Source organism: Ictidomys tridecemlineatus, chromosome 9 (assembly GCF_052094955.1).
Source record: "Ictidomys tridecemlineatus isolate mIctTri1 chromosome 9, mIctTri1.hap1, whole genome shotgun sequence".
In the NCBI taxonomy this organism is placed as follows: Eukaryota; Metazoa; Chordata; class Mammalia; order Rodentia; family Sciuridae; genus Ictidomys; species Ictidomys tridecemlineatus.
In genome coordinates, this window is record NC_135485.1 from 55,413,145 (window position 1) to 55,437,972 (window position 24,828).

At 35.8% G+C, this 24,828-nt stretch overlaps 1 protein-coding gene and 1 long non-coding RNA gene across 6 annotated transcripts in view; one reads left to right on the forward strand and one right to left on the reverse strand.

The window, feature by feature from the left end:
- Nucleotides 1-24,828, reverse strand: part of Rassf6 (Ras association domain family member 6) — a 41,275-nt gene that overhangs the window by 4,230 nt on the left and 12,217 nt on the right. For 3 of the 5 annotated variants that reach the window (XM_078021407.1, XM_013361949.4, XM_078021408.1), the window contains exons 3-8: nt 13,217-13,295; nt 10,313-10,455; nt 4,878-4,975; nt 2,497-2,681; nt 453-554; nt 86-137 (exon numbers count right to left, since the gene is read on the reverse strand). In XM_078021407.1, coding sequence (XP_077877533.1) covers nt 86-137; nt 453-554; nt 2,497-2,681; nt 4,878-4,975; nt 10,313-10,455; nt 13,217-13,295 — 659 coding nt within the window. Of the gene's footprint in view, nt 1-85; nt 138-452; nt 555-2,496; nt 2,682-4,877; nt 4,976-10,312; nt 10,456-12,981; nt 13,042-13,216; nt 13,296-24,828 lie in introns of those variants that run through there. The other 2 variants (XM_078021409.1, XM_078021410.1) reach the window with 2 other exon arrangements.
- On the forward strand, nt 18,546-24,740 carry LOC144366715 (uncharacterized). The gene is made up of 4 exons (XR_013425819.1): nt 18,546-19,034; nt 19,120-19,200; nt 23,206-23,261; nt 23,729-24,740. It is a non-coding gene; the product is annotated as an uncharacterized LOC144366715 (long non-coding RNA).

Below are 24,828 nucleotides of genomic sequence, written 5' to 3' on the forward strand. Positions count from 1 at the left end.
CCTACCTTTCCTCTTTTTTTCCCCACAGAATGAGGTCATTATAATACACTGGAGTCAGGTGCAAATAATGATCAAGCTTCCTTACCTCCTGTTGAAAAAATAATGTAAAGAGCAAAATCCTGAGGACTATTCTCAATCTGTCAATGGAAAAAAATGAACAGACATGATTCTTTGCTTTCATGATATTTTCTAAGTCAACCTACCCCAAATTATGCATTTATATCCTCACTTCCCTTTTTTACTCTCAAACATAAAACCTCTGCCCTCTTGGAAATAATGTGATTTCTTAGGGCATCATTACTAAATGGTGTTAGACAAAGGAAAGACTCCTTCAGAACTGAACATACAATTTAGATTTGCATGTTCACGGGTCTTTTCAGAAGAGTGCATTTATTCGTCCACAGTTAAATTATATTAAAGATATGTATAGCTCTGCTTAGTATAAAGAGTACCTTAAATTTTTGGAGAAGTTGCTTTATTACTTCTTCAGTTGTCATGGTACTGTTTATTCTGACCTTAGTTTCTGATCCAAAGGCCGGGGTGAAAATTGATGTCTGGGAAAAAAATGTCATATAAGTTCTTTAAATTATATAAAGCTAACAAAAATCATACTGTGAATCTGAAGTGGACAGAATATATAATTCCTGAAAGTGATGACATTATTTCACAGGATATTCTAGAATTCTCAAATAACTAATTATTTAACATAGTCTTGACAATGTATCAAACTCTTCTAGACCCTTTATAAATACTTACTAAATTAATTTTTTAACACAATAATAAAATAAAACTAATTTTAAATTTTATGATACAAGTGACATATGCTTAAATTAAGGAGAAAAAGTAATACGTAAGTGGAGACTCAAAAGTAGGTAACTAATGGTGTGTGCACACTTTATTACACTCATCTTGGAGGAAATATAACTCTGTGTGCCAGAGCAATAAATGGGGAAATGCTTAGTTTGCTTCATTTTATTTAATCCCACCAACAACCTTGTAAATCAGGAAACTATGGAAGAAACCAGGACCAAGAGATTGGGCAACTTATTAACTTTGTTTTACAAAACTTGAAATCATGTTATCAAGCTCCAGAGCTCAAACACTTAACAACTATGTTAAGATGACAGTTTAGTGCTATTTTCATTCCCAGCACAAGTGATTTATTTGGAAGCCACTCATTTGTAGCAACATTTCTTCAACACAGATCAGCCGACAAGATGATGACATATAGCATAATTGCTGAGGACAGAAAGAAACCAGGACAATTGGTAGGTAAATATCTGTGGAGAACGCTTAACGCTACTTTATAGGTAGGAGGATAGTTATTGAAACCAGAAAAAAATGTTTAATTTGAACAAAAGATTGAGAAGAGAGGTTTCTCCCCACCGGGTTCCAAAAACAGTACTGATAGCCTCCCAGCTGCAGAAAATAAGCAATAATGTAGAAAATCCTATAGTAAAAACCCTACAGAGAAATCAGTTGATATTTCTGATTGAAGGTGCAGAAGGTACTTGATATAGTTAAGTGCTTTTAAAGTATGTGTTTAAAAATGCATAAATGATTACTAAAGCATATGACATAAAAATATTTGAGTATTAGAAAAGAACGATATATTTCCTACTTTCAGCAAAATGAAATGTCTTATAAGTACTAACGGAAAGACATACATAAATATAGTATACATTAGTGGCAGATAAGAACACAAATTTTATCTAAACCATAACCACATATTCATTACAAAAATATGTGTGCAGGTACAAAACTTGAAAGAGAAAGAGAAGAAGTTGTGCTCCATTTGTGTACTATATGTCAAAATTCATTCTATTGTAAAATTGATTAATTAATTAATTTTAAAAAGAGAATAAGTAAAATAAGAAGTTTGATTTATTAGAATAAATAGGTTTGTGGCTGACTTTCCCTTTTATTTAAATGTTAATATTCAAGTGTCCTTTGAGCCAACTTCCATGGTATTCTTTGCATTATTCTGACATTATCTCTTGATATTTTTATTTCCCTGTGCAAGTTCTGTGCTTCATGCTGGCAGAGGCACCCATTGACCCATTGGTATATTTCTAACACCAGCTTAATTCCTGACACTTAAGTGGAGTTCAACCACCACACTGATTAATAACTTGGGTTCTGGAATCAGACAAATCTGGACTCAAATTTAGAGCTAATACTTAAAAGCAGCGTGCTCTAAGACAAATGATTTAACCTCTGTGAACCTCAATGAACTCATATGTAAAGAAGAGAAAATAGTTGTACCTACTTCATAGGATAGCTCTAGAGGTTAATGAGATAATTCATCAAAAATCTATTTGAAACACTTAGTTTAGAGCTAGCACATAGGGAGTGCCCAGTGAAAGTTAGATAGACTACTGCCATTGTTATTATTAATATATTAAATTTTAAGTTGAATTGAGTGGCATTCAACTTTTGTTAGAGCAATAGACAACATTGTTTTAAATCACATTAATGGAACTGTGACTCACTCACTTCATGGTTATAGAAGTGTCCATTAATAGAAGCCCGATGGCTCTGTCTGTCTTTTCGGTCCATCATTGGAGGCTTCCTTCTTTTTCTTACCAGGGCTGCTTCACTCATGGTTCTATAGAGCAATGGGGACTCTGGTTCTTCATATGCATATGGCTTCAGAGTACTGCTGTGATAAGATAAATAGTCTGGGAAGAATAAAGATCATAAGCCCATATCATTTAGCTGCCCATCTCCTTGTATCCTAGGAAGATTGGGATATGTTTTATTTAATTTTGAGAATATTGCTATTTCTCTACATATTTACTTTCTAAATATTGTCGGGGATTGGTCAAACAGCAAATTCTCTCAGTGAATTGTGTCTCACATGAAATGATCACAACAATCACATGTTTGGGGGCGGGGCATTCTTTCAATGTTAATTTAGTGTGAACAGTAAATTCTATAGAATTTCAGAATATTAGAGATGGAAAAACTTAATATTCTATTAATCTGATCTCATACTGATAAGATAAAGCACAATGAGTTGAAGTGACTTTTCTGTGAACACAGTACCTTGAAATTATGGAGTCAAGTCTGGATCTCGGTTTTACATTTACTCCTGAGAAGATGGACACTGGCCCTAAAAATTCTATAGACGCTTGAGAAGCCATTTTTAATGTATGTAGGAATCTTGAAAGATTTTGTTCCCATCTTTTATAAAAGCAAAAGTAGCAATATGCTTTGGACAGATATCTGCTAGTAACATATCAGATAATTCATAAAATCTTTCTAGACATTCTAGGAATACAATTTGGTTTTTCCCCTTAATTGACCACTATCCTATTGTTTCTTGCCATCGGGCCATGCGAATTCAACAATGACCCACACTTTAGTCAAAATTTGGTTATTCTGTCATTCCAATTCATATACCAGATTTTAGAATATAAAATTATAGTAAAGCTTCAGACTGACCTAGTTACTATTGGGTATACTGTAACCATTAAATGAAATTGGACTGAGCAGCAATGTATTCCTAGTCTAAAGATGCAGAAGATTCAAAACTGCCTTCAGTACTTTTTCCAATTTTCTCAACTGGTTTTTCTGTAAGAACTGGGCCATCTGGTACCATCTGTGTTCTATTTTACTTTGGAATCTTAAATAATTTTCTATTGTGACTAGAGTACCATCAAATAGGTATGAGTTATTTAATCTTGCTCTGAAACTAGGGCATAAATACAAATATACTTTTGTGGTAGCTTTGGTGCCTGATATTAAGATTCCTTTGGATTTAATGATGATTTTCAAAGAGATAATTGGATGGGCCTATAGATAATAAGATCCTATAAAACAAGATAAGGGAAACTTGAAAAAAATATCACGTTTTGTTACAGTATCTGAGACCTTATGGACAGAGTGGAGGAAACAGAATTAAGAAGGGTTTAAAAACAAAACTAAAAAACAAACACTGGAAGTTGTTGGTAAGCTTTTGAATTCAATACCAGCTGCATGCCCCTTGATCAGTCTGAACCTAGGCTGGAAATATCAAATCCTCAGTTTAGGTGTGTGAACCCTGCTGCCCTGGTCCCCAGCTTCAGTTATCAAATCCTTTTTGGATCTCTATATATGAGAAGTACATAAAAAACATCCATTTAAAATATAAAACATCATGACTGACACTTGGCAGAGTCTCACTAAATTCCAGTTATAATAATCATTATTATTACCACCACTGTCACATAATCATCATTATTATTGCAATTACTGACATCACATGTCATAGGAACTGGCATTTTCCATTGGATCCTCAAGTTTGATAGTTGACCATTTGATATTTAAGTAGATTTATCTTTTAAAAATTAAAATAACTACCAAATATAAAAGTGATTATAGCATATTTGCCTCTTTCTAAGCAGCAATACTACTTAAATATCTATTAACTAAAATGTTCAACGTCTAAAAACAATGTGATATTAGCTCTGAGGGACTTGGTCTAACATGAAGCTAATGAGAATAATAAATGGCTCTAATCCTCAGGGAAAATAGTGAACACTTAACAATACAAACTTTGTTCAAACCATTAGCTCTAGGTAATCTAATAAAGCTAAGGGACTTGATGTAATTTTTTAAAAGGTCAACATATTTTTATACAGCAAAATAAGGTTCTTGAACATCATATTGTAGAAACTTAAATTACTATGCTTCTAGGAGATTTTAAAGAAATACTTATCTGTATATATTTCTTTTAATTCATATATATTTCATATATATGTGTGTGTGTATACCTGTGTGTGTGTGTATGGCAAGAGTTTACTGAGTAGTGGTCTGTAGAAAGAAACATTTAGGAGTCAGGTTTTACACTGATTAAAAATAAAGTCTCCCCATTAACAAGTTTTGATACTGACCTTCCTGGGAATTGCTTGCTTCAGACAATGGGATCTGGGTCCTCTCCAGCTCACTGATATGATAAAGATCATCAAATTCCCCCCAGCGTGTCATTCTCCTAAATAGTAATAAATCTTGTAAATGTCATCAATTTCATTTGTATTGAAACTCAAGATAGTTTTCAGATTTATAATATTAATATAATACTTGTAGGTTTTTGTAGGTAGACATATTATTCAAAATTATAAAAATTTTACGATGCTATTAACATTATATTCATATCAAAGTGGGCAGTATGTGTTTTAAATACTTCCTGAACTTTTTTTGGAGCCACATCTTGATATCTTTAATGTAATAATTCAGTTATACACTGAAACACAAGGTTATATAGAATCTATGAAGCATATATGCAAATATAATTGACCGAAACCAATATGATTCATTTTTACAAGCATACCTCACTATATTCTTAGGGGAGTTTAGATACTAAAGCGTTCACGTTCATTCCACCAATATGTATTGAGTATACCCATTGTATTAAAATGATTATTATGTAAAGTAACTCTAAAATAATAAGATATAGTGCCTAATAATAAGATATAGTACCCTGACCACATGAAAAACACAAAGGAGGAAAATGTATGAGAAACTCTGTCTATATTATGATTTATTTTGGAATATAGAAATTTTCTATGTATTCTGGTGCCATGAGTAAATGAAACCTGCTTATTTTTGCAGTAGGCTAACACTTATTTTATTTATCTGATCTTAAACAAGTTACTTATCATTTCTTGGCCTTAGTGTTATCTGTAAAATGGAGATGGTGATGATATGAGATAGGATGGGGTGCCTGTACTGATTAAATGAATTAATTCATATAAAGTTCTTGAAATGGTGCCCTGAATAATACTTAATGTGAGTATGATACATACTTAGTATATATCTAAAACTTATCAGAATTGTCTTCATCTTCATCACCATCATCTGAATCCATTTCCATGGGTTAAGCACAACTGGGATCCTCATATTCCTGAATCTCTTGGGGGAAATGAACACTGTTATTTATGGAAACAGTCTTAGTCCCAATAAGGACATCTTCCATAATATCTGTGTATTGTGAACAAAAACATATTCACCCTAGGGAGTACGTGACATTAACACTACCAAAATGTCATTGATAGAGTATGTGGAGGGAAACCTATTAATACTAATGGCAGAGAATGTGAAAAAAAATCATTCTTGTTTTTCCTCGACTTCTGAATTATTCAGAACTCTTTTCCAGCCATTTTATCAATTCATCTCACAATAGGCATAAGAAATAGATAACACAATCCTGATATATTTGTTAATGAATTTTGTCCAGAATAGTTAGTTGGTTAAAATAAATGGTATAAAGGCCAAATACTACATGTAATAACTTAACTCAAAGGAGAACTACTCAGGTCCTAATGTGGAATCTAATTATTCTCACATTATATAAAAAATTATCCACTTACAATCTAATCTATAGCAGATTAATAATCCAAAGAGGGCAGGTTTAGTTATCAGAGAAAGAGGGTAATCAGTAGAAAAGATGGAATTCCACAGAAAAGCAGAAACTAAATGGCCAAGCAACCTGATGCTATTTCATATGGGGGATGTAAGAATTCCCAGGATGCCAGACCAGTGATGTGCAATACAAATTATTGGTGACTCTGGAAAACTTGTCAACTGTCCTCTTCTTCAGTTTAAAGGTGCCACACCGACACAGGAGTTCAAACATGGCTCAGTATATATAGTGTTTGGTTTATTTTCCTCCATCTACAGCTGAAAAAAAGACTTTTAAGCTGTGTATTGTGTAATTTGAGTGGCATTCTGTACAACTGTACACATGACTAAGCTTGAGGGCAGTTACCCAGTGTTTTCAAGAGAGAACTGGTTGGAAATTTAATATCAAATAGTTTAACTTGCCCAAACACAGGACTGTTTGAATTGCTCTAACCAAACTTCAGGATGTGTACCATTTGCAAATTTAAACTCTAAGGAGGTTTCCTAATGAGTTGCAAAATAAAATGGAAGTAGAAATTTGATAGACAAATAGAAGCACTTCCCTAACCATATGGTAAAAAAATAAAAACAGTACTGGTGCTATTCAAATATGCACCTGTCCTGTTTCTACTCTTTACCTCATTCTGCCATGACTTGTTCAAAACATGACAATACTGATTTTGAAAAAATATTAAAAATAGCAATGAAAAGTAGTGCAATCAAAAATAACCTCAATGAAGCTGTTCTTTCCTTTCCTTTTCTTTTCCTCTTCTTCTTTTTTATTTTTACTTTTTGAATGGAAAATTTTCAAAGAGAACACTTGGCCCAGATATGAGAGATCAAAATGTTGCTCATAGATTCATGTCTATAATGAATCACAAGTGGTCAGAACTCAAACAAATTTATTTTTTTGTTGCTACAACTCCTATGTAACTGCTACTTCCTCAGTGTGACTCATTTTTAACGTAATTAAAACAAACTAGCATGACAGGACTGACGATTCTCTCAAACAGTGAACTGAAAGACACGCAATTGCAGCCCTTCCTGCAGCTGGATACACAACAACCATGACCTTTCCTGCTCGTTCACCCACTGGAGATACCAAGTCCATGTTCTTACAAGAGCAGAGGTGTTAAGTTCTGCCTGCAGGTGCCCTGAATGGAAAAAGGCCCTTTGGAAAAACCTTGGGGGAGGGGCTAGTCAATTTCTTTACACAATCAAATAGAGGCTTAGAATTTAAATGAGTCAACCAGAGTGGTAACCAGAATTAGGACATTTAAGATTGGATTAAAACAAAGAATGATACTTAAGTTTGGCTATGCACCCCATGAGAGAACCAGAGACCACTGAAAAGCCATTCCAAGTTATGCTTTGTCTTCCAGTGTGAATGTTCAGCTCATTTTCACCAAGTATTTTTGACTTATTAATCACAATCAAATCTAATTTTGCTCTTATGTGTGTGAGAATCTAAGTGTTTGTGAAAGGAGTGCCACTGTTTCCTGCTAGTTCTTGTCCACCCCAAATATCTGATATTCTGCAAAAGCATACTTCAGATATTCTAGTAAGTCTTGTTACTATGGTAAAGGCAATCTGATGTAGTTTTCTAAGTAATTCCTTTTCAACTTTAAACAATAGGAGATCAATGTTCTGGTAAACAATGAAAAATTCAAATTCAAATTCAGGTTCCATAGAAGGTACAGCATAAGGGTATCATCTTATAATCTGCCTCAGTATATAGAATAACATTAATATTACCTTGCCTACCTGGGATCTTGAAAGTTACCCCAAAATTTAGAGTATTAGGAACAAGTATTTTGAATTTCAGAAATTAAAAAGTATCTTGGGATAGCCACTCAAAATAATGATGGTTTACTGTGATATTGCAAGTACTTTCCTTCCATCTCCTTGACATCTTCCTTTAATTTAATGCACCATACTTATTAAGTTTTCATGAGTCAAAAAATGAAAATGCATCAAAAGGAGCTAGCTGCTCAAAGAAATTTGCCATGAATTTTTAGATAATATGAAATGCAATGGCTAATTTTGTGAATTTGTATCTTATAAAGTTGAGTAATTTGATGCTCCTAGACATTTAAATCATCAGTACTATTGTTAACAACAGCCAAGCCAGGGAACCTGCCTGGATCCCAGCTGGCTGGATTTGGTCCCCTGCCTGCATAAAAAATAATCAAAGGATAAAAAAAGTAAAAATGAATGAGACCCAGTTTGACCAAACATGGAGAGAAGCAGCTAGTTTATTGCTCCGTCAGTCCTACAGAAGTAGTTACGATTTTAGAAACAAAACTCAGGAAACGTACATATATAGATCTAGCTAGTCTGTGCTAGTCAGAAATATGTCACAGTTTCAGTTTCTTTGGTGCCTGCCAGGGCCAGGGGTACCTTCTCAGTTTCCATTTTTAGCATGAAGAAGTTCAGGAGCAAAAAGTGATTTGAAACTTTTAATTTCAAAGGGGCTCTGTTACACTATCAGTCATCTAGTACCTGAAGGAGATGATTGTAGGGCTTCGTGAGGCTGCCTGACTTTGGCTTGTCTTTTGCTTTTTCATAAGTGGTAGACCCTATGCCCACCCACAGTCCTTAGCTTAGATGGAAGACTAGTAAGAAGTGGCAGACAGAGAGACAGTGCTGTCATATAAAGAAGAAGTAATTTAATCAGTTTCTGGGTACCTCACTGGGAGACTGGAACACAAAGATGATTCCAGGTCTGTTGGGTACCATTTAGCAGCTCACACTGCAGAGAGGGAGATAGGTGTGTACAAATACAATGGAATGCATGCTCTAGAGGTGATATAGAGAAGTGGCCAGCTATACTGAGCATAGACTGAAAGATCAAGAAGGTTTTTTTTACCTGACCTGAGAATTAAAGGATTAGATACAAGAAAGTCAGGCAAATGGGTGTTGAGAAGCAGGTAGACTTCCAGGCAGAGTAAGATAGGCAAGGAAGGAACTTCAGAATATGTTTAGGGAATTACAAAACATTCAGCATTGCTGGAACATCATATTTGAGAAAAGGTAAAAATCATGGTGAGGCTTAAATATTTTCTCCAAAGGAAAAGCATACTCCCTTCAAGATAATACCTGGTTTTCCTTAGTTGTGGCCAAAGATCAGATGGGGCAAATTGTCTTGGCAGTTCTTTCTATACCCTCTCCTCCAATAGAACTCCAACTCATCCATTAGTGGATGGGAGGATGAAAGATGAGAAGAAATGGCTTAGGATCTGATGGCATATACAAAAGGGCGATGAGGCTAAGGATCAAAAGGAGAGAAGGGAAGGAAGGAAGGAAGGAAGGAAGGAAGAGAAGAAAAGAAGAAAAGAAAGGAACTTTTGTAAGTTTGATTCTTGCTGGGAATATTTATAAAATTTCCTAAAATTTGTAAGGGGTCACAAAAAAAAATCAGCCCAACTTTGATATTCAAGGTACAGTTACATAAATCCATACAAAACTGTGTTTTGTGTACTTATTTAACTTCAAATGTACTTTGTTGTGCTCTGTTAAACAGGATCAGGATAATTAGGTGGAGCATAATTAAGTCATCCTCCTGGAAAGCAAGAAAAGACTTGTTCCAAGGAGAGGATATATTTAAATTTTATGCCTCTTCCCATTTTTTTTTTTTTTTAGAGACCAGGCCATGAATAACTGGATTCTGCCTTTCTTCTTTGTCTCTTGCAATGAAGCCTGTGGTCTTCCAGGTGGGAGAAAAAGTCTGGAATCCATGGAATTAATATAAAGTCTGTTTTTGTGGCATAGTCATTGGGAAATCTTGTACAAATTCCCAAATTCCAAAGAGCCCTGAACACTTAATTCATGGAGTTACTGGGGTATTGTATGAGGCTGTGTAAAAGCACATGCAATAAAATTGTTATGAAGATCATCTAAGGAATTAAAAGCATGAAAGATTGCTCACCCTTTGTTAGAAAATACATCTGGTGACTTTGACATAGTGAAAGAAGAGATTGGCTTGTCATCTTGTATTTTCAGCTGTATAGGTCGTTTCACTCCCCAGAAAATGTCCAGCATTCCTTCAACAATTAGTTTCCCATCTTCAGTCTAAGAAAGAAACCAATAGTCTCTATAGTTGTTTCTGTATTACTTTATAGAAGGTAAATGTTTTCACCAAAGTTATAGAAATTAAGTTCATAAGAAATGTTAAGAGGTTAAAAAAATCCTCAAAGTAATTATTTGACTTCTCAGTTTATCTGCAAAATAATTCTATCTTTGACACATTTTTTCAATTTTTGAAAACAGCTGTACCCAGCAAAGTGAGCAAGTTATAATGCTAACAGCATGTCCACCAGAGGGTAGAACACGGGAGAATGCTATCTGAACTCTATACTTCTTCAATTAAGTGGAATTCTAATGCTCTAATACTGTTTAAAATTGAAGCCTTTTAAAAACTGTATTGAACTAGAACCTAGAATAAAGTCATTGAGGGACTCAGCAACTGTTTATTCATTTCTAAATGAGGCTGAATTTAACTCACAATATGATGCAGAACATGTGAAATAATACTTGTGAAATACACCATAAGATGCAGAACATAGAAATATTTGTAAAAAAATAAATATGGTTTGAAAATTTATTTTGAATTAGAAATAGTACAACAAAAGAAGAAAACATCATGCAAACAAATTAGCATATATTAAAAACAAAGAATATTCCTATAAAACTTACTTTCTAGTCTATATTTTCTCCTTCATATGTGAATATCTTTTCTGTTATTAATGTATTATTGTTATAAACACTTTGGGAACTATGAAAGCTAAGAAAAGTGATATACTGATCATCTGATAAGTATTATAACGTCCATTAACTACTGTTATTATAAAAGTCAATAGTTAGTCAAATATAAATGACTCAGTTCTTATCTGAGAGCACAATATCAACTCCGGACTCTGGAATCAGATCCTGGCTCTACTATTTCCTAGCTGCGTGGCCTTGGACAAGTTGCTGACCACCTTTAAGCCTAGGTTTCCTCTTCTGAAAAATGGGCATTATAATAATCCCTAGTTTATAAGGCCAGGCATTTGGTAGGTACTCAATAAATAGTACTGCTTATTATTTAATTGACTGATAAGGCTGAAATGACTTAAAATTAGGTACATTTCTTTATAAAGAGTTTAGTTATTTTTTTAGTATGGTATTAATTTGGGGAAGGTAATTGAAATATCTAATTGTACTAAATCATTTAAGTTCAGTAGTAAAAGCTAGAGTGTTGTTAGAGTTTAGATGTGGTATCCCTCAAAAGCTCGTGTGTAAGAGAATGCAAGAAGGTTCAGAGAAGAGATGATTGGGTTGTGAGAGCCTTAACTGAATCAGTGATTTAATCCCCTGGTTGGGATTAACTGAGTGGTAACTGAAGGTTGGTAGGAATGGTTGGAGAAGTTGAGACACTAGGGGGCGTGGCTTTGGGGCATATATTTTGTATCTGGTGAGTAGAGTCTCTCTCTGCTTCCTGATCACCACGTGAGCTGCTTCCCTCTGCCACACTTTTCTGCCATGATGTCCTTCCTTACCTTGAGCCTGAATTAATGGAGCCAGCCTTTTATGGACTAAGACCTCTAAAACCATGAGCCCTCAATAAACCTTTTCTCCTCTACAATTGTAGTATTGGGTCTTTAATCACAGTAATGAAAAAGTTGACTAAAACAAGTATTTTTTAAATTTCCTTCTTTACAACTTATAAATTTAAGTCACATCATAGTGGTTGAAATTCCATGCTGCACCCTCAAATCTGGAAGTTTAAATCAGGACTAGAAAATTCTAATGTTCCCTGAAGCCAGAACTGTAAAGAAGTGTAGAGAGTCAAATTAGAATATGAGACTGAGTGCAGACAGCATTCAGATTTTTAAAAAAGATTAAAAAAAAAAAGAAAACTTAAGATTACTTTGTATAGTAGCATGCCAGTTGCACCCCTAAAAATGCATTCTAGTTTCATGACTTTCCCATACTGTTCAAAATTTTTAAATTTGTTGTTATGATATGGTGTATATGGATCAGAATCTAACTATCCATTTGAACAACCAAATCAAGTTTGAGGTTATAGGTGATTTATTTGAATACTCCCCAGTGGTAGACTTCAGATATCTTCAAATTTTCTCCATTAAAAATGATGTCACAACAAACATCCTTTTATATATATCCTAGTACATTTGTAAGAAAGTATTATGATAAATTTCTAATGAAATTGCTGCTCAAAACATATTCACACTCTAGTTTTTAAACATAAAGAAAATATATCATTAGAATTATTTTTAGCCGGGTAAGACAGTGCACATATATGACCCCAGCAACTCAGGAGGCAAAAGCAGGAGGATCACAAGTTCAAGGCCAGCCTCAGCTACTTAGTAATACCCTGCCTCAAAATACAAGGGTAGAGCTGGGGATATAACTAAGTTGGTAGGTGCTTAACTCATATGCATGAGGCCCTGGGTTCAATCATCAGCACCACAAAAAAAAAAAAAGAAAAAGAAAAGAACAAATAAATAAATGGGATTGAGACATATCTAGCTCAGTAGTAGAAAGCCCCTTGGTTCAATACCCAGAACCAAAATAAATATATAAGAAAAAAATTACTTTTAAATGCTTTCCTATTCCCAAAATGTTTGGAAAATCACACATATCCAGGCCTGGTATTCTGTGATATAGTCTAAAAATAGAAATTAAAATCAAGTTAAAGATTCGCTTGTTTCTCCCAGACCACTTGTGCTGCTAGGTTATAGACTCTAATCCATCCTTACTCCTCTGTACATTTACAGAGTATTTTTCTTTCTGTTAATCAAACTGGGATGCATTTCTTTGATGGACTTACCTGTCCATATAAAATATGCAAATTTTCCTGGTTCCCATAAAAAATATTATAGGTCTTCAATAAAGAATGAAGCTGTTCCCTAAAAAAATAAAAATAAATAAATATTACATTCTGTTGCTATTGGTGTTAGGCTTTGTAACAGCAAAAGGCAATAATAGTATTTATTATCTCTAGGTTTCTAGAAAAAAAATGGTTCAATGGAATCTTTCATTTTTCTGACACTTTAACTTAATGTAAGTCTTGGAAAGCCAAAGCACTGTTAAAACATTAGCAGACATTGAAGACGCTAATGCATAAATAAAACCAGACAAGAGAAATGACTGAGGCAGGTGAGGTAAGGAGAGCATGCTATAGAAGGAGGTGCCCATGAAACAAATTTGGTTTCACATTTTTGTTTTGTTTGGGACATTTAACGAAGCTAAACTTAGCACCTATATTCCTAACACATTGTCCTTCCCACTGGTGCTACAGAAAGGGTTAAGGAATTGTCTGTCACTGTTGCTAAGTTGTCTTACCCTTAGTGTCAAGTGGGCTGTGGCAGGTTCCAGCCACACTCCTATCCTCCTGTGTCCTTCTGTGTCCTCACATTTTAAAGGTTTATTGTCTCTCGCCTGGGTTACTGCAATGGCCTCCTAAGCCTATCTGTTTTGTATTCTTAACAGCTTAAATTATTTTAATGCAAACTTGACCATCTTTCTCCTTTGCTCACAATTTTCCAGTGGCTTCCCATGTACTCATAATAAAATCTAACATACTTAAATTGAATTAAAAGTCTGGATGGCATCTGCTCTCTGTTACCTCTTCCCTCTCACTTCCTACTGCTCTTTCCTTCACTTACTATGTGCAGTCTTAGGCACACTCCCATTTCAGGTTTTGAACTTGCAGATCCCTTTGCCCAGAATGATGCCCTTCCCCACTATCACATCACTCATTCATTAGTTAACTATTTAATCAAAAGTATCCTTCTCAAGAGTCTTTCTTGACTACCGAATCTGAAAAGTTTGCCTTCTCCCATCATTTCAGATCCTGTTTGCCTCCTTTACCTCCTTTGCCTCTGCCCTGAGTCATCATCTAACCTTCTATAAATTTTACTTAGTTATCTTATGCTCTGCCTTCTCCACTAGAGCATAGCTCTATGAGGGTAGAGGGTTTGTCTGCTTTATTTTTTTCACTTGGCACATAGTAGGAACTCAACAAATTCTGATTAAATAAAATTATCAATATATTCTCTTCCTAAAAGACAGTGACAAAGGGAGAAAAAGCTTTTGTTATAGAAGCATCTTTTATAGGAAAAAAATCCCATGACATTAAAATTTCAAGTACTTCAACTGTCAAAAATCCCTTTGATCCCCAAATATCTGTTTCCTTCTCCTAAGCCCATTGGCTCCATGAGGGCAAGCAGTTTGGTCTCTTTTGTTCACAGCTATGTTCTCCATGCTTTGAACAGAAGCTTGATCATAGTGTGCTCTTATGCAATCAATAGTAACTGAATATTAAATGACAAAATTCATATACATTGATTTTTCATGTTAGAAATCATATGAGCCTACATTCTATACTGGATTTTTCCTTCTTGGAATTTTCAGTGTGTACATTTCCAAGGATCAATACCCTCCATACAATTACCACATGAAAAGATTCTCCAAGTCCTCCATGCTGCTGTTTCATTTCCCAACAGGGTTACTCTAAATTTTTAATGTTAATGAATATTTCTATTCTAAATATCATTGGGTGCACTGATTTTTCTTCCCTCAGGGTCATTACTGTGGGATATTTGCTTAAAAAAATGCACTACTTCTAAAGAGCCTCTGAGCACTTTTATGGCTCTCATTATTTAGTGCTAGAGCATCACACAGAAACTTCAGTTTCACTTGGGATGTAACTCCTGATATGCTGAGCTGTGAGGGTTGTTATGAAAGCAAATGAACTTTTACATAATCTTATTCCCTCAGCTTCTGCTTCTGAAAAAATTTCATAACACGGTATAGCACAAGTCTCCTTCAAAGTATTTTCCTCAGGACTTTGTACAGTTGGAAAATGTTTCTGTTCCTAAACAGAATCTGACTAAAAGTTTTTCCACTGAAATGAGTCTCCAAATGACCCAGGGAGTTAGCAAACTGTGGTCTTGGGCTGCCTGGTTTTGTAAATAAAGTTTTATTGGAAGCTAGCCACACTAATTTGTTTGCTTATTGTCTATATGGCTGCTTTCCTGCTATAATTGCAGAGTTGAGTGGTTGAGATAACCACTGTGTGGTCCACAAAACCTAAAATATTTATAATCTTGCCCATTGCAGGAAAAGCCTGCCAATCGATGTTCTACTGTATAACACAGGGTAACTGGACACCACAGAAGTCTTCCATATTTTCCTACCACAAAGTAGGATCTTTTTTATTGAGTATACATAGCACTTGGAAAGATTTTGGAGTATAAGATATGATTAGAATTCAGTAAACTCAAGTATTAAAATAAAATTAGGTACATTAATGGTGTAAGAGTGAGGGATTAGAAAATTCAGAAGTCATGTAAACATCAATAGCAATGGTAGATGCATTCCAAAAAATGTCTTGTAATTGTATGTGTGTTATCAGACTTGAAGATGATTGTTTTATATACCTGATGGAATAGCAGGTCGAATATAACACTGGGAATCAAATGTGCCTATAACTTTCTAATTTGACTTGCTGGCAACTGGAGGTATGAGGAACTGAAGAGTTACTGTCAAATTGATCACCTGTGTCTTCTGACTAATTTTAATTATGCCTGATAACAGAAGGCCCACACTAATGGTCATTCATTCACATGGGGTCACTGTGTAAGCACACTTGAGGAGCCTCATTCATACGTAGAAAGAGGGTAAGAGTTGATACTACCTACTATGAACCTTGAAGGGTAATAACAAGAAGAGTGTCAAGAATTCATTAGGCAAGGGAAACAACATGCATAACATATCATTATTTCTATAGTTTGTGAAGAAAACTCAGAGAGTTGAGAATCTAAGAGTATGACATGTGAAGTGGGGAATAGTGAGCAATGAGCACCAAGAAGCATCTTGAGAAACTTAAACTTCATTCTATAGGACATGGGCAGCTAAGCTAGGGAAGGTTTTAGGCAATATAAAAATAGGATGATAGTAAATCCATTTGGTAGTGTGTGGAAGCTGGATTTCAACATAAAACAAGATGGTGGCAGTAGAGTGAGTGAGAATATTTCAACATTTGGACAGAGGTGTAGGAGTAAGGCTGATGTTCCATGTAAAGACAATGGGATGTCCCACATATATGGAAGGATCTAAAGTCTGGAAGAAACCTAAAGTAAGTATAGCATAAGAATTTATAGTTAGGAGATTTAAAGTATCATCAAGGCATTTTCTTGTCATAAAAAGGGGACATTGATCTAATATATGCCAGTAGGGTATGTCAGTATTAATTTCAACAGAAATTTCAGAGCCACTTAAATGGACCCCCTCCCATAAAAGAAAAAAAAATCTGTGCATCTTTCTCCCTCAGCCCCTAAAAAGTTCCCCACCCAGCATAGACCGGCTGCTTAGTACAGGCTGCTCAGTTGCTCTAACAAAGGTTTAAAATGGTTTCTGGTATTCTCAGTTTATAAACTTGAGATTTCTAGAAGTAATAGAATGAGACATGAGGAAATGGACATGAGGTTCAAACATACTTTACATATGACACATGAAAAAACTGATTTCCTAAGAAAAGATCCATTTTCTCTGAAACACAAAATATCCTATCACAACATATAAGGATTTTTTAAAAAATCATTACCCACTCTATCATGGACATGGTGTTTTTACCTGAGGCATGCCAAACTTCCATATATACTGAATTTCTAAATGATGCACAGACTCATAAGCTTCTCTTAGGATAGAAGTTGGCACTTTGACACTGGCTGTACAGGAGAGGATTCTGATGGATGCTCAGAATTCTTCATCAGAGCCTCTTGCAGAGAGCTAGTTTAGGAGAGACTTGCCACTGGGTGGCAGGTATAGGGAGGGATGGAGGAAATCCCAGAACCTCTGTTCTTTTAAGCTCCTGTTTGGTTTTAATGAGTAATAGTGGACCCAGAACAACAAACCATAAAATGCTCAGGTGTACTTTGTACTGTGGCTTGAAATGCAGCTGCTCAACAGATGGGAACCACCACATTCTGATGTTTGCCATGAATAATACATTTAGTGAGAAATGAGTTCCCCAATCTCTTTCAGGCTATTTAGCTGTCTAGAAGAAACAATTTTTATTTGATTTTATAAACCTGTTAAAAAAACATGAGCATGGGACATGATGATAAATGGAAGTGAATTATGCCTCACATCTATAGATAGACAGATGTCAAATATCAGTTGTAGTAAGAGTTTTTCCTCTTATTTTTATAATGATTAGCAACATAATTAAATGGCAATTCTATTTCTTCCCTTGAAATTAAAAACCACTGTTCCACTCTTGATTCTTAAGAATTTAGACCTCCTATGGGCAAAACACAAATATCACATGTGGTAGGTAATTCAACACAAATTTCAAAGGCTGCTGAATGATGCAAATAATCTTCAGGAGAAAATATGACTAACCAGGGCCACCAAAGGCATATTTTGCCTTTGCTACACTTGGCTGTCCTTGGCTTGTCCTGAGTTTGTTACTTCTGCTTCTTGGAGACTTGCTAAAAAATGTTCATGGTTCAAGATGAGCTACATAGTGACAGCAGCAATAGGAACAGCATTCTGCTGTGTGTGTTGCCATGTTTAGAACAGAAACCCAAAACTTTCTCCTAGAGTGTCAACAAATTAAAAAAAAAAAAACTTATTCTTTTGCACATTTAGATTTTCTACCCCCAGCCTTGGATTTTGTTCATGATGTTAAATTTTTAGCAATGAGATGATTCAACAATTTCATGTTAGCTACCAAAAGCTGAGTTTAAAATTTTCTGTTTTTATAAATAACTATGAACTATACAAATAAAGTTAACAAGATGAGTATATGCTGGGATTAAATTTTTGATTTTTGTGTGTTGTAATTCTGTATACTTTCCAAACTATGTAGTAAGTATGTCACACTTTCTTTGTATTTTTTTCATAATTTAACAACCAAAAAAACCAGTACAAACTTTTGCCTTTTTAACTGTTTTTAAGGTGGAATCAGGACAACAGAAAAGAATAAATAAAGCCTTGTCATTAAGCCATTTGCCAAGACAAGCCCTCATTCCACATTACAGATGTCTGCAAGCAGAGACAACATTCCCTCTTTATCCTTCATTACTATCCCCTCAAATCTTGGAAATGAAATTGCAAACGTTGGCAGCCCCTCTTCTATAAGCGGCTGTGGCACGGATCTTCTTGCCCTTGGCTTCATCCAGGCTCCACTGATCAGGAAGAATGTTTTCCATCTGGGCAGAGACCTTCCTCAGCCAGCCAAGTGGGTTATTCACATTTCCATTGCAAATGAAGGGATTGGATTCCAAAGGTTGAAAACTGAGAAGTTAGAGTGGGGAGGGCTATCTTGACCAAAGTAAAAATGCAAATCCGAAATTATCAGGGAGCTTCACATTTTGTTGAACTTTCCTGACTTCAAAGCCCAGGAGAGGGGCATCTGTGTCAAAGGGGCTGCCTCTTTGAAAAAGGAAGTTTCCTAGCAACTCTGCTGGAGTATCATTAATTATGATGGTGGTTGGGATGGCAGAACCTTCGATTTGTTTACTCAAATGCCCTTCTACACATTTCTAGCCTTAGACCTTAACTCCTTCAGTGCTGATGACTGTCAAGAAAAAGAACCTGGGGATTTCCTGCAGTCTATTTGTGATCTAATCAACAAGGTAATTAAACCATACTTGTCTCATTCCCAACACATAAACATTCTCTGGCTGCTTAGGGTCATTTAAAAACTTTTGTATTTTCTAGGACATTCATTTTTTTCAAGATTGCCCCTGTAGAAAATGGCGTTTGGGCCAACTGATGGACAGAAGTCTCCTCTTCACTCAGGTACTCAACTCCTAGGACTCAGAAAGAGCAAAAGGATTAAAGATTAAGGAAGAAGGCCCCAGTATTAAAAGAAACTTGAAGTGATCTGCCCTAGCCTCTAGTGAGCAGACAAACAAATACTCAAAATGTTTTTTATGTAAACTCCTACTTGGACAGGAGTTATAGCAAATTGAAACAGTGTCACTAGTTGTTAGTAAGGCATGGACAGGGGAGTAAAAATGAAGAGACAAAGATAGCATGACTTTTTTCTTTAATGCTAGTGCTTCTGAAGAAAGCAGAAATGTACTCCAGATCTGATATCTGGTCATTTTTCAGAGGACCCTTTCATAAGGGTAAATATCAGAATTTGATATTTTAGCACCTAACATGCTTGTCAACCTTAAATGAGAGGATGTACTTATCTCCTCCCTTTCCCTTAATATTTGTCTCCTAAAGTTTAAGGGAAAATATTTTAAATGCACAACCTGTTGTTCTAGTTGGCACATGCAATGAGATGCTGCCACATCAGCATCTCATTGCATGTGCCAACTAGAACCATAAGCAGCTGACATCCTTGTCCTCAGAGCAGGTTATGAAGCTGGTGGACAGGAAAGAGGGTGAGGAAAGGCTGTGCCCTATCCTCTTCTCTCCTGGCCCCAGACAGGCAGAAGCAAGCTCTGATTCATGGCCCTGATACATTCATGAATCAGTACCAATTTTTCTATTTTGATAGTAATCCAAAGTAGAAACTTGAACTTTGGATAAATGCAAATTTGTTTCTTGTTGTAGGTGATTGTTTTGGAGGGAACTGATTGAGAAACATTCAGTGGATAACAAAGTCCTATTTGAAAACTACAGGAGCATAATATGTCCCTGAATGTATAGACAACATGAATTCTAGGTGTACATCTACTCAAGTTAGATACATGGTTCTCAAACTTGAACTAGCATCAGAGTCACTCAAAGGGCTATTGAAACTCAGATTGCTGAGCAGCATCCTTAGTTTCAGTAGGTCTGAGGCAGGTACTGACAATATGCATCTCTAACAGGTCTTCTGGGTTCTGGTGCTACTAGTTCAGGAGCCACACTTTGTATTCCACTCTTTTCCATCTCAGGTCACTGAGAAACTAGGTGATATGTATATATTTATTTATTTATATTTATATATATTATATGTATTTATATATATATATATGTATATATATATATATATATATATATATATATTTAAGAGACAGGAAGCTTTCTACTGACAGACTGCAGTTTTAGATATGTGGTCATTCTAAATAGAACTAAAATGAACACTAGTAATCAATGTAGAAACTTGTTCTTACATTAGAATAGCAGCACTATGTAGGTAATCACCCTGCCCCTTTATGTTGAAACAGTATTTCATTCAGGGAGACACATGTGAAGTCATACCAATGCTTAGTTCTTTGAGGCTAGTCATTTCCATACTCATCTGTATTCAACTGAATTTTACTAAGGAATTACTATATAACGGACAATATAATAGATGCTAGGGAACAGCAATGTTTAAAAAAAAATCTAGGCTCCTTCAGTGATAAGATTCACTTTCTAAAAGAGGATGAGAAAAGAAAACAAAAGAACAAATAAACAATTTTATAGAGGAATAAATTTGATGAGAATAATAAAACAGGCTTATGTGATACAGCACTAAGGAAGGTGACATTTTAGAGGAAATCTGAAATATTAAACTGGAATGTCAATAATGGAAAGGAGCCAGCCACAAAGAGTCAGAGAGAGAGTTTCCAGGCAGGTGATGATGGAACTGTCGTGTCTTGTATGGAGGACTAAGCTTGGCATGTTTGAAGGAAAGAAAGAAGTAAAAAGTGGTTCAGATGAAGTAATAAAGGCCCTCTGGGCCTTAGAGCCTACACAAGGAGTTTGCATCTTACTCCAAGTGCAGCAGAAAACCTCTGAAGTTTAAGAAGGTAGGTGTGATTTACATCCCAGAGAGATGTTCTGACCTGTGGGGGAGAATAGTCTGCAGGGGCAGGGAATGGTAGAAATAACGGCAACTTGGACTGGACGGTGAAAGGTAGTTGGATTTTGGAAGTGGAGTTGATTGGACTGACTGTGTAGAGGATAGAAGTGGGAGAACGGAGCAAGTAGACTGCTACCGAACTGGTACTTAGGTCTTGCTTCTCTTTCCTCCATGGTTTACTCTTACATTTTAAGTTTTTCCAATGTGAGCCTTTTAGATCTTTTTTAAAGCCAGTTGAAAAGTAAACAGAAATGCCCCACACAGAGCTAGTTATTGCTGAAGCAGAGGCCAGCATGCTGTAAGACAACACCCTTTGCATATGGAGAGCTAGGGCTATTGTGCAGGTGGAAGATGACTGTCTGGCTTCACAGTCTGATGCCCCTTGTTCCCTTGGGAGGGGAAACGATCTGCCTCTTTTGTTTAATGAAGTCTTTCACTTATTCTACTGATATGCCTTCCAGCCTCATGGACCTCTGAGACTGTTACTTAACACAACAGTGGCCAGTGATTCTCAAGGTCATCAATGTGAGCATGAGCTGGAGACAGGAGCTTTACTGTCACATGCCTCTTCCATCCACTGGCTCTTGCCTTGCTGTCCATGACTCTGGCCCCTGATTCTTCCTATTTCTGACAAAAAATATATTAATCAATCCATTGTTTCTATTCTGTGTCCTCCATCTATTGCCTATGTTATATCTAGAGAATACACAACACGTCTAATCATACCATCTGCTTTGCTTAGCATCCTTAAACATAAGTCTTTCTGCTGCTCTTGGGACAAACCCTCTAAATTCTTTCACAGCACATAAAGCCCTGAGTGGTCCCTCTCCTGCCTTCCTATTTAGCCATCTTTTAAGAGATATTCCCTTGTGTCCTGCACCACGGCCAGCCTGGGCACATTTCACTCATTGAAACTCTGTGGTCTGGGATCATAAGGAATAGAGGGAGACTTCCCGGTGTCAGGAATGCACTCTTACCAGCTCCCTTGAACCTTGTTAGCTCCCTCCCTATTCAGATCTCAGTAGAAACAAAATTTCTAGACCCCTCTGTTTAGGCAGGGTCCTTCAGAATATATATCTCAGTTTGTCTTGGGCCTTCAAACTTAGACACTCTGCGGATGGGGCCCAGCACTCCTTTATTTTAACAAGTTCTCCAGATGATTCTGCTAGAAGCTCAAAACTGAAATCTGCAACTTCAGACTGTAAACTCTGTAAGAGTTGGCTCCTTGTCTGTTTTTCTCAAAACTGAATTCTAGTCCAGTTTCTGGCTTATAATATGCTCTCAAAAATCATTTGATTAGGGAATAAAATATAGAAAAACGAATCCTGACCTACTAATAGGGTCAAAAATATTTAATCAGTGTAGAGACACATCCAGAAATTCAGTTGAATCCTATACATGTAATATACTCTGAAGTCTTTGATTTTTAACTTCATCAGACTTTCTATGGAAACATTTCATCTATCTTGCAAAGAGATACTGTTTTTCCATTGACTGAAGTGATAACATAGGCAATGTGTAGTAGGTAAATTTTACTGGGAATAATAGATTATACAATAGGTTTTTGTCATATTGCTATCTTTAATGATTAATGACAATATGTTTATTGGAAAATATTGGACATGAAGAAAGCTTAATAATATCCTTTTCCCACATATCTGTGGGTGATATTATTGACTTTCTATGACATAGTAACATGTGCTAGCCAGCTTTTTATAATTTATTTTCACTGGATAACCAGATATGAGTAATATAAATTTTAAAAAAACCAGTTTCTCATGTAGAAAAAAAGAACTAAATTTAAAAGGAAACAGTTCCAAGCACATGTTTCAGACCCTTTGTCTCTGGCTTATTTTGAATCTTGACTCCTTATAAAAGTATGTCAGAGAGGTCTCCACTAGCTTCGTTAAAGACAGAGATCTAAGGTTTTGCAGGACAGTGATGCCCTCTTCATAACCCTGCCTTCAGAACTGGCTGTCACTGACTCCTGAACAGTTTGCTTTTATTCTTTTGATCAGGAGAAGACCCTGGAGATGGAACCTGCCAAATGCTGCCCTCTGGCTCTAAGGGCAAGGTAGGAGGTGGCCTCCTGAACACTGGCTCTTTGTGTTTAATTTGTACTTTGAGGTGCAGGTGGCTGGTTCTTTTGTTTCAGCAAAGAGTTCTGGCCAACGTGCTTGGAAAAATAAACTGTTTGGAATAAAGCACTTTCTGCTAAAATTTATTACATCATGCTAATTAAATGTATTCACTAAAGACAGGAATGCATGTGTGACTTTCAAGCTGCTGACAGAAGAGTCAAACCTCCAAGGGTTTATATCATGTTCCTAAGCAGCAGAGAAAGTCAAGTTCTGAGAGTGAAATCAGATCCGTGCATTTGAAACTGGATTGGAACTTCTGGGTTTTGTTTTGTTTTGTGTTTGTGTTTGTTTTTTAAACACAGAGCTAGCATTTATGCACCTGTGCCCTGATTTCAGCCTACTACCTGAAATTAAATGCTATGAAAGCAGATACACAGAACCAATTTTTTTTTTTTTTAAGGTGAGAGTATTTGCCATCTGAAGCAGCAGAGCAGTGATGACTCCAGGCAATGAAACAGCAAGTGGAATCATCGTCACTGAAGCATGAAGCTAACCAATGCCAACACCCTTCAGCCAGGAACTTTCTACCCTCAGAGAATGCTCATCCAGGAGTAAGACACAAATATTATGCAGCCTACAATGCCATTAATATCAAGACCTCTTAACTTAACGATCATATATAATGCTCATGAATCTTGCTGAAAGAAATGTTCAATTACATAGATTTGATTATACTATTCATTTCTGTTGTTTTCCTGTATTTTTGTGCAGAAAAATGAAAATACCTTAATAAATTGATCATTTCTACCTTGTTTACTACAAAACAGTACACATAGAGAGTTGCAAAACTACTTAAAAGTAAATGAGTGTGTGTGTGTGTGTGTGTGTGTGTGTGTGTGTGTGTGTGTGTTGGAGCGGGGTGATGTTTGCAAGATTTGTGGCAGGTTGGGTATGAGAATTGGCTAGTGGCATTGTTATAATTTCTGGTTCAAGTTTTGCAGAGATTTCTTCTGGTTCCAGGAATGTTGTTGATGTCAGGGGGTCAGAAGTTCTGAGAACTTTAATCCTTTTTTCCTCTGAGAAGTTCTCAGACTTCAGAATGTATCAGCATCACCTGACCTTGATTTGGGAATGGAGCCCAGGATCTGTATCATTAGCAAGCATCTGATGTGGAAGTGGTGCCATGGACCACACTGCAGAAACACTGTCCTCAAGTCTGGTGTTTGTGGAATTATGCTACGATATTTTTACTTCACATTTGGAGCTCTAATTAACACATGGGTCTGAGAGCCTGAAAGAGGCTCTGGATTACAGAAGACAAACTAAAAGTCCTTCATTATGCCAATTCAGAATATGACACTAAATAAAGGTCACTGATCTCAGATTGTTCTTTGGAAATAGCCTCCAAATAATGTCCGCTGGGACATATTTTACTGCAAGAATAAAATGGGAATGCACATAGGTTCTCAAAATGTGTTAGTCTTCTTTCTCTTATATTGCTAATTATCAGAAAATACTTATAAAATTGTTTCTAGAGATTAAAAATTAGACTTTTATATA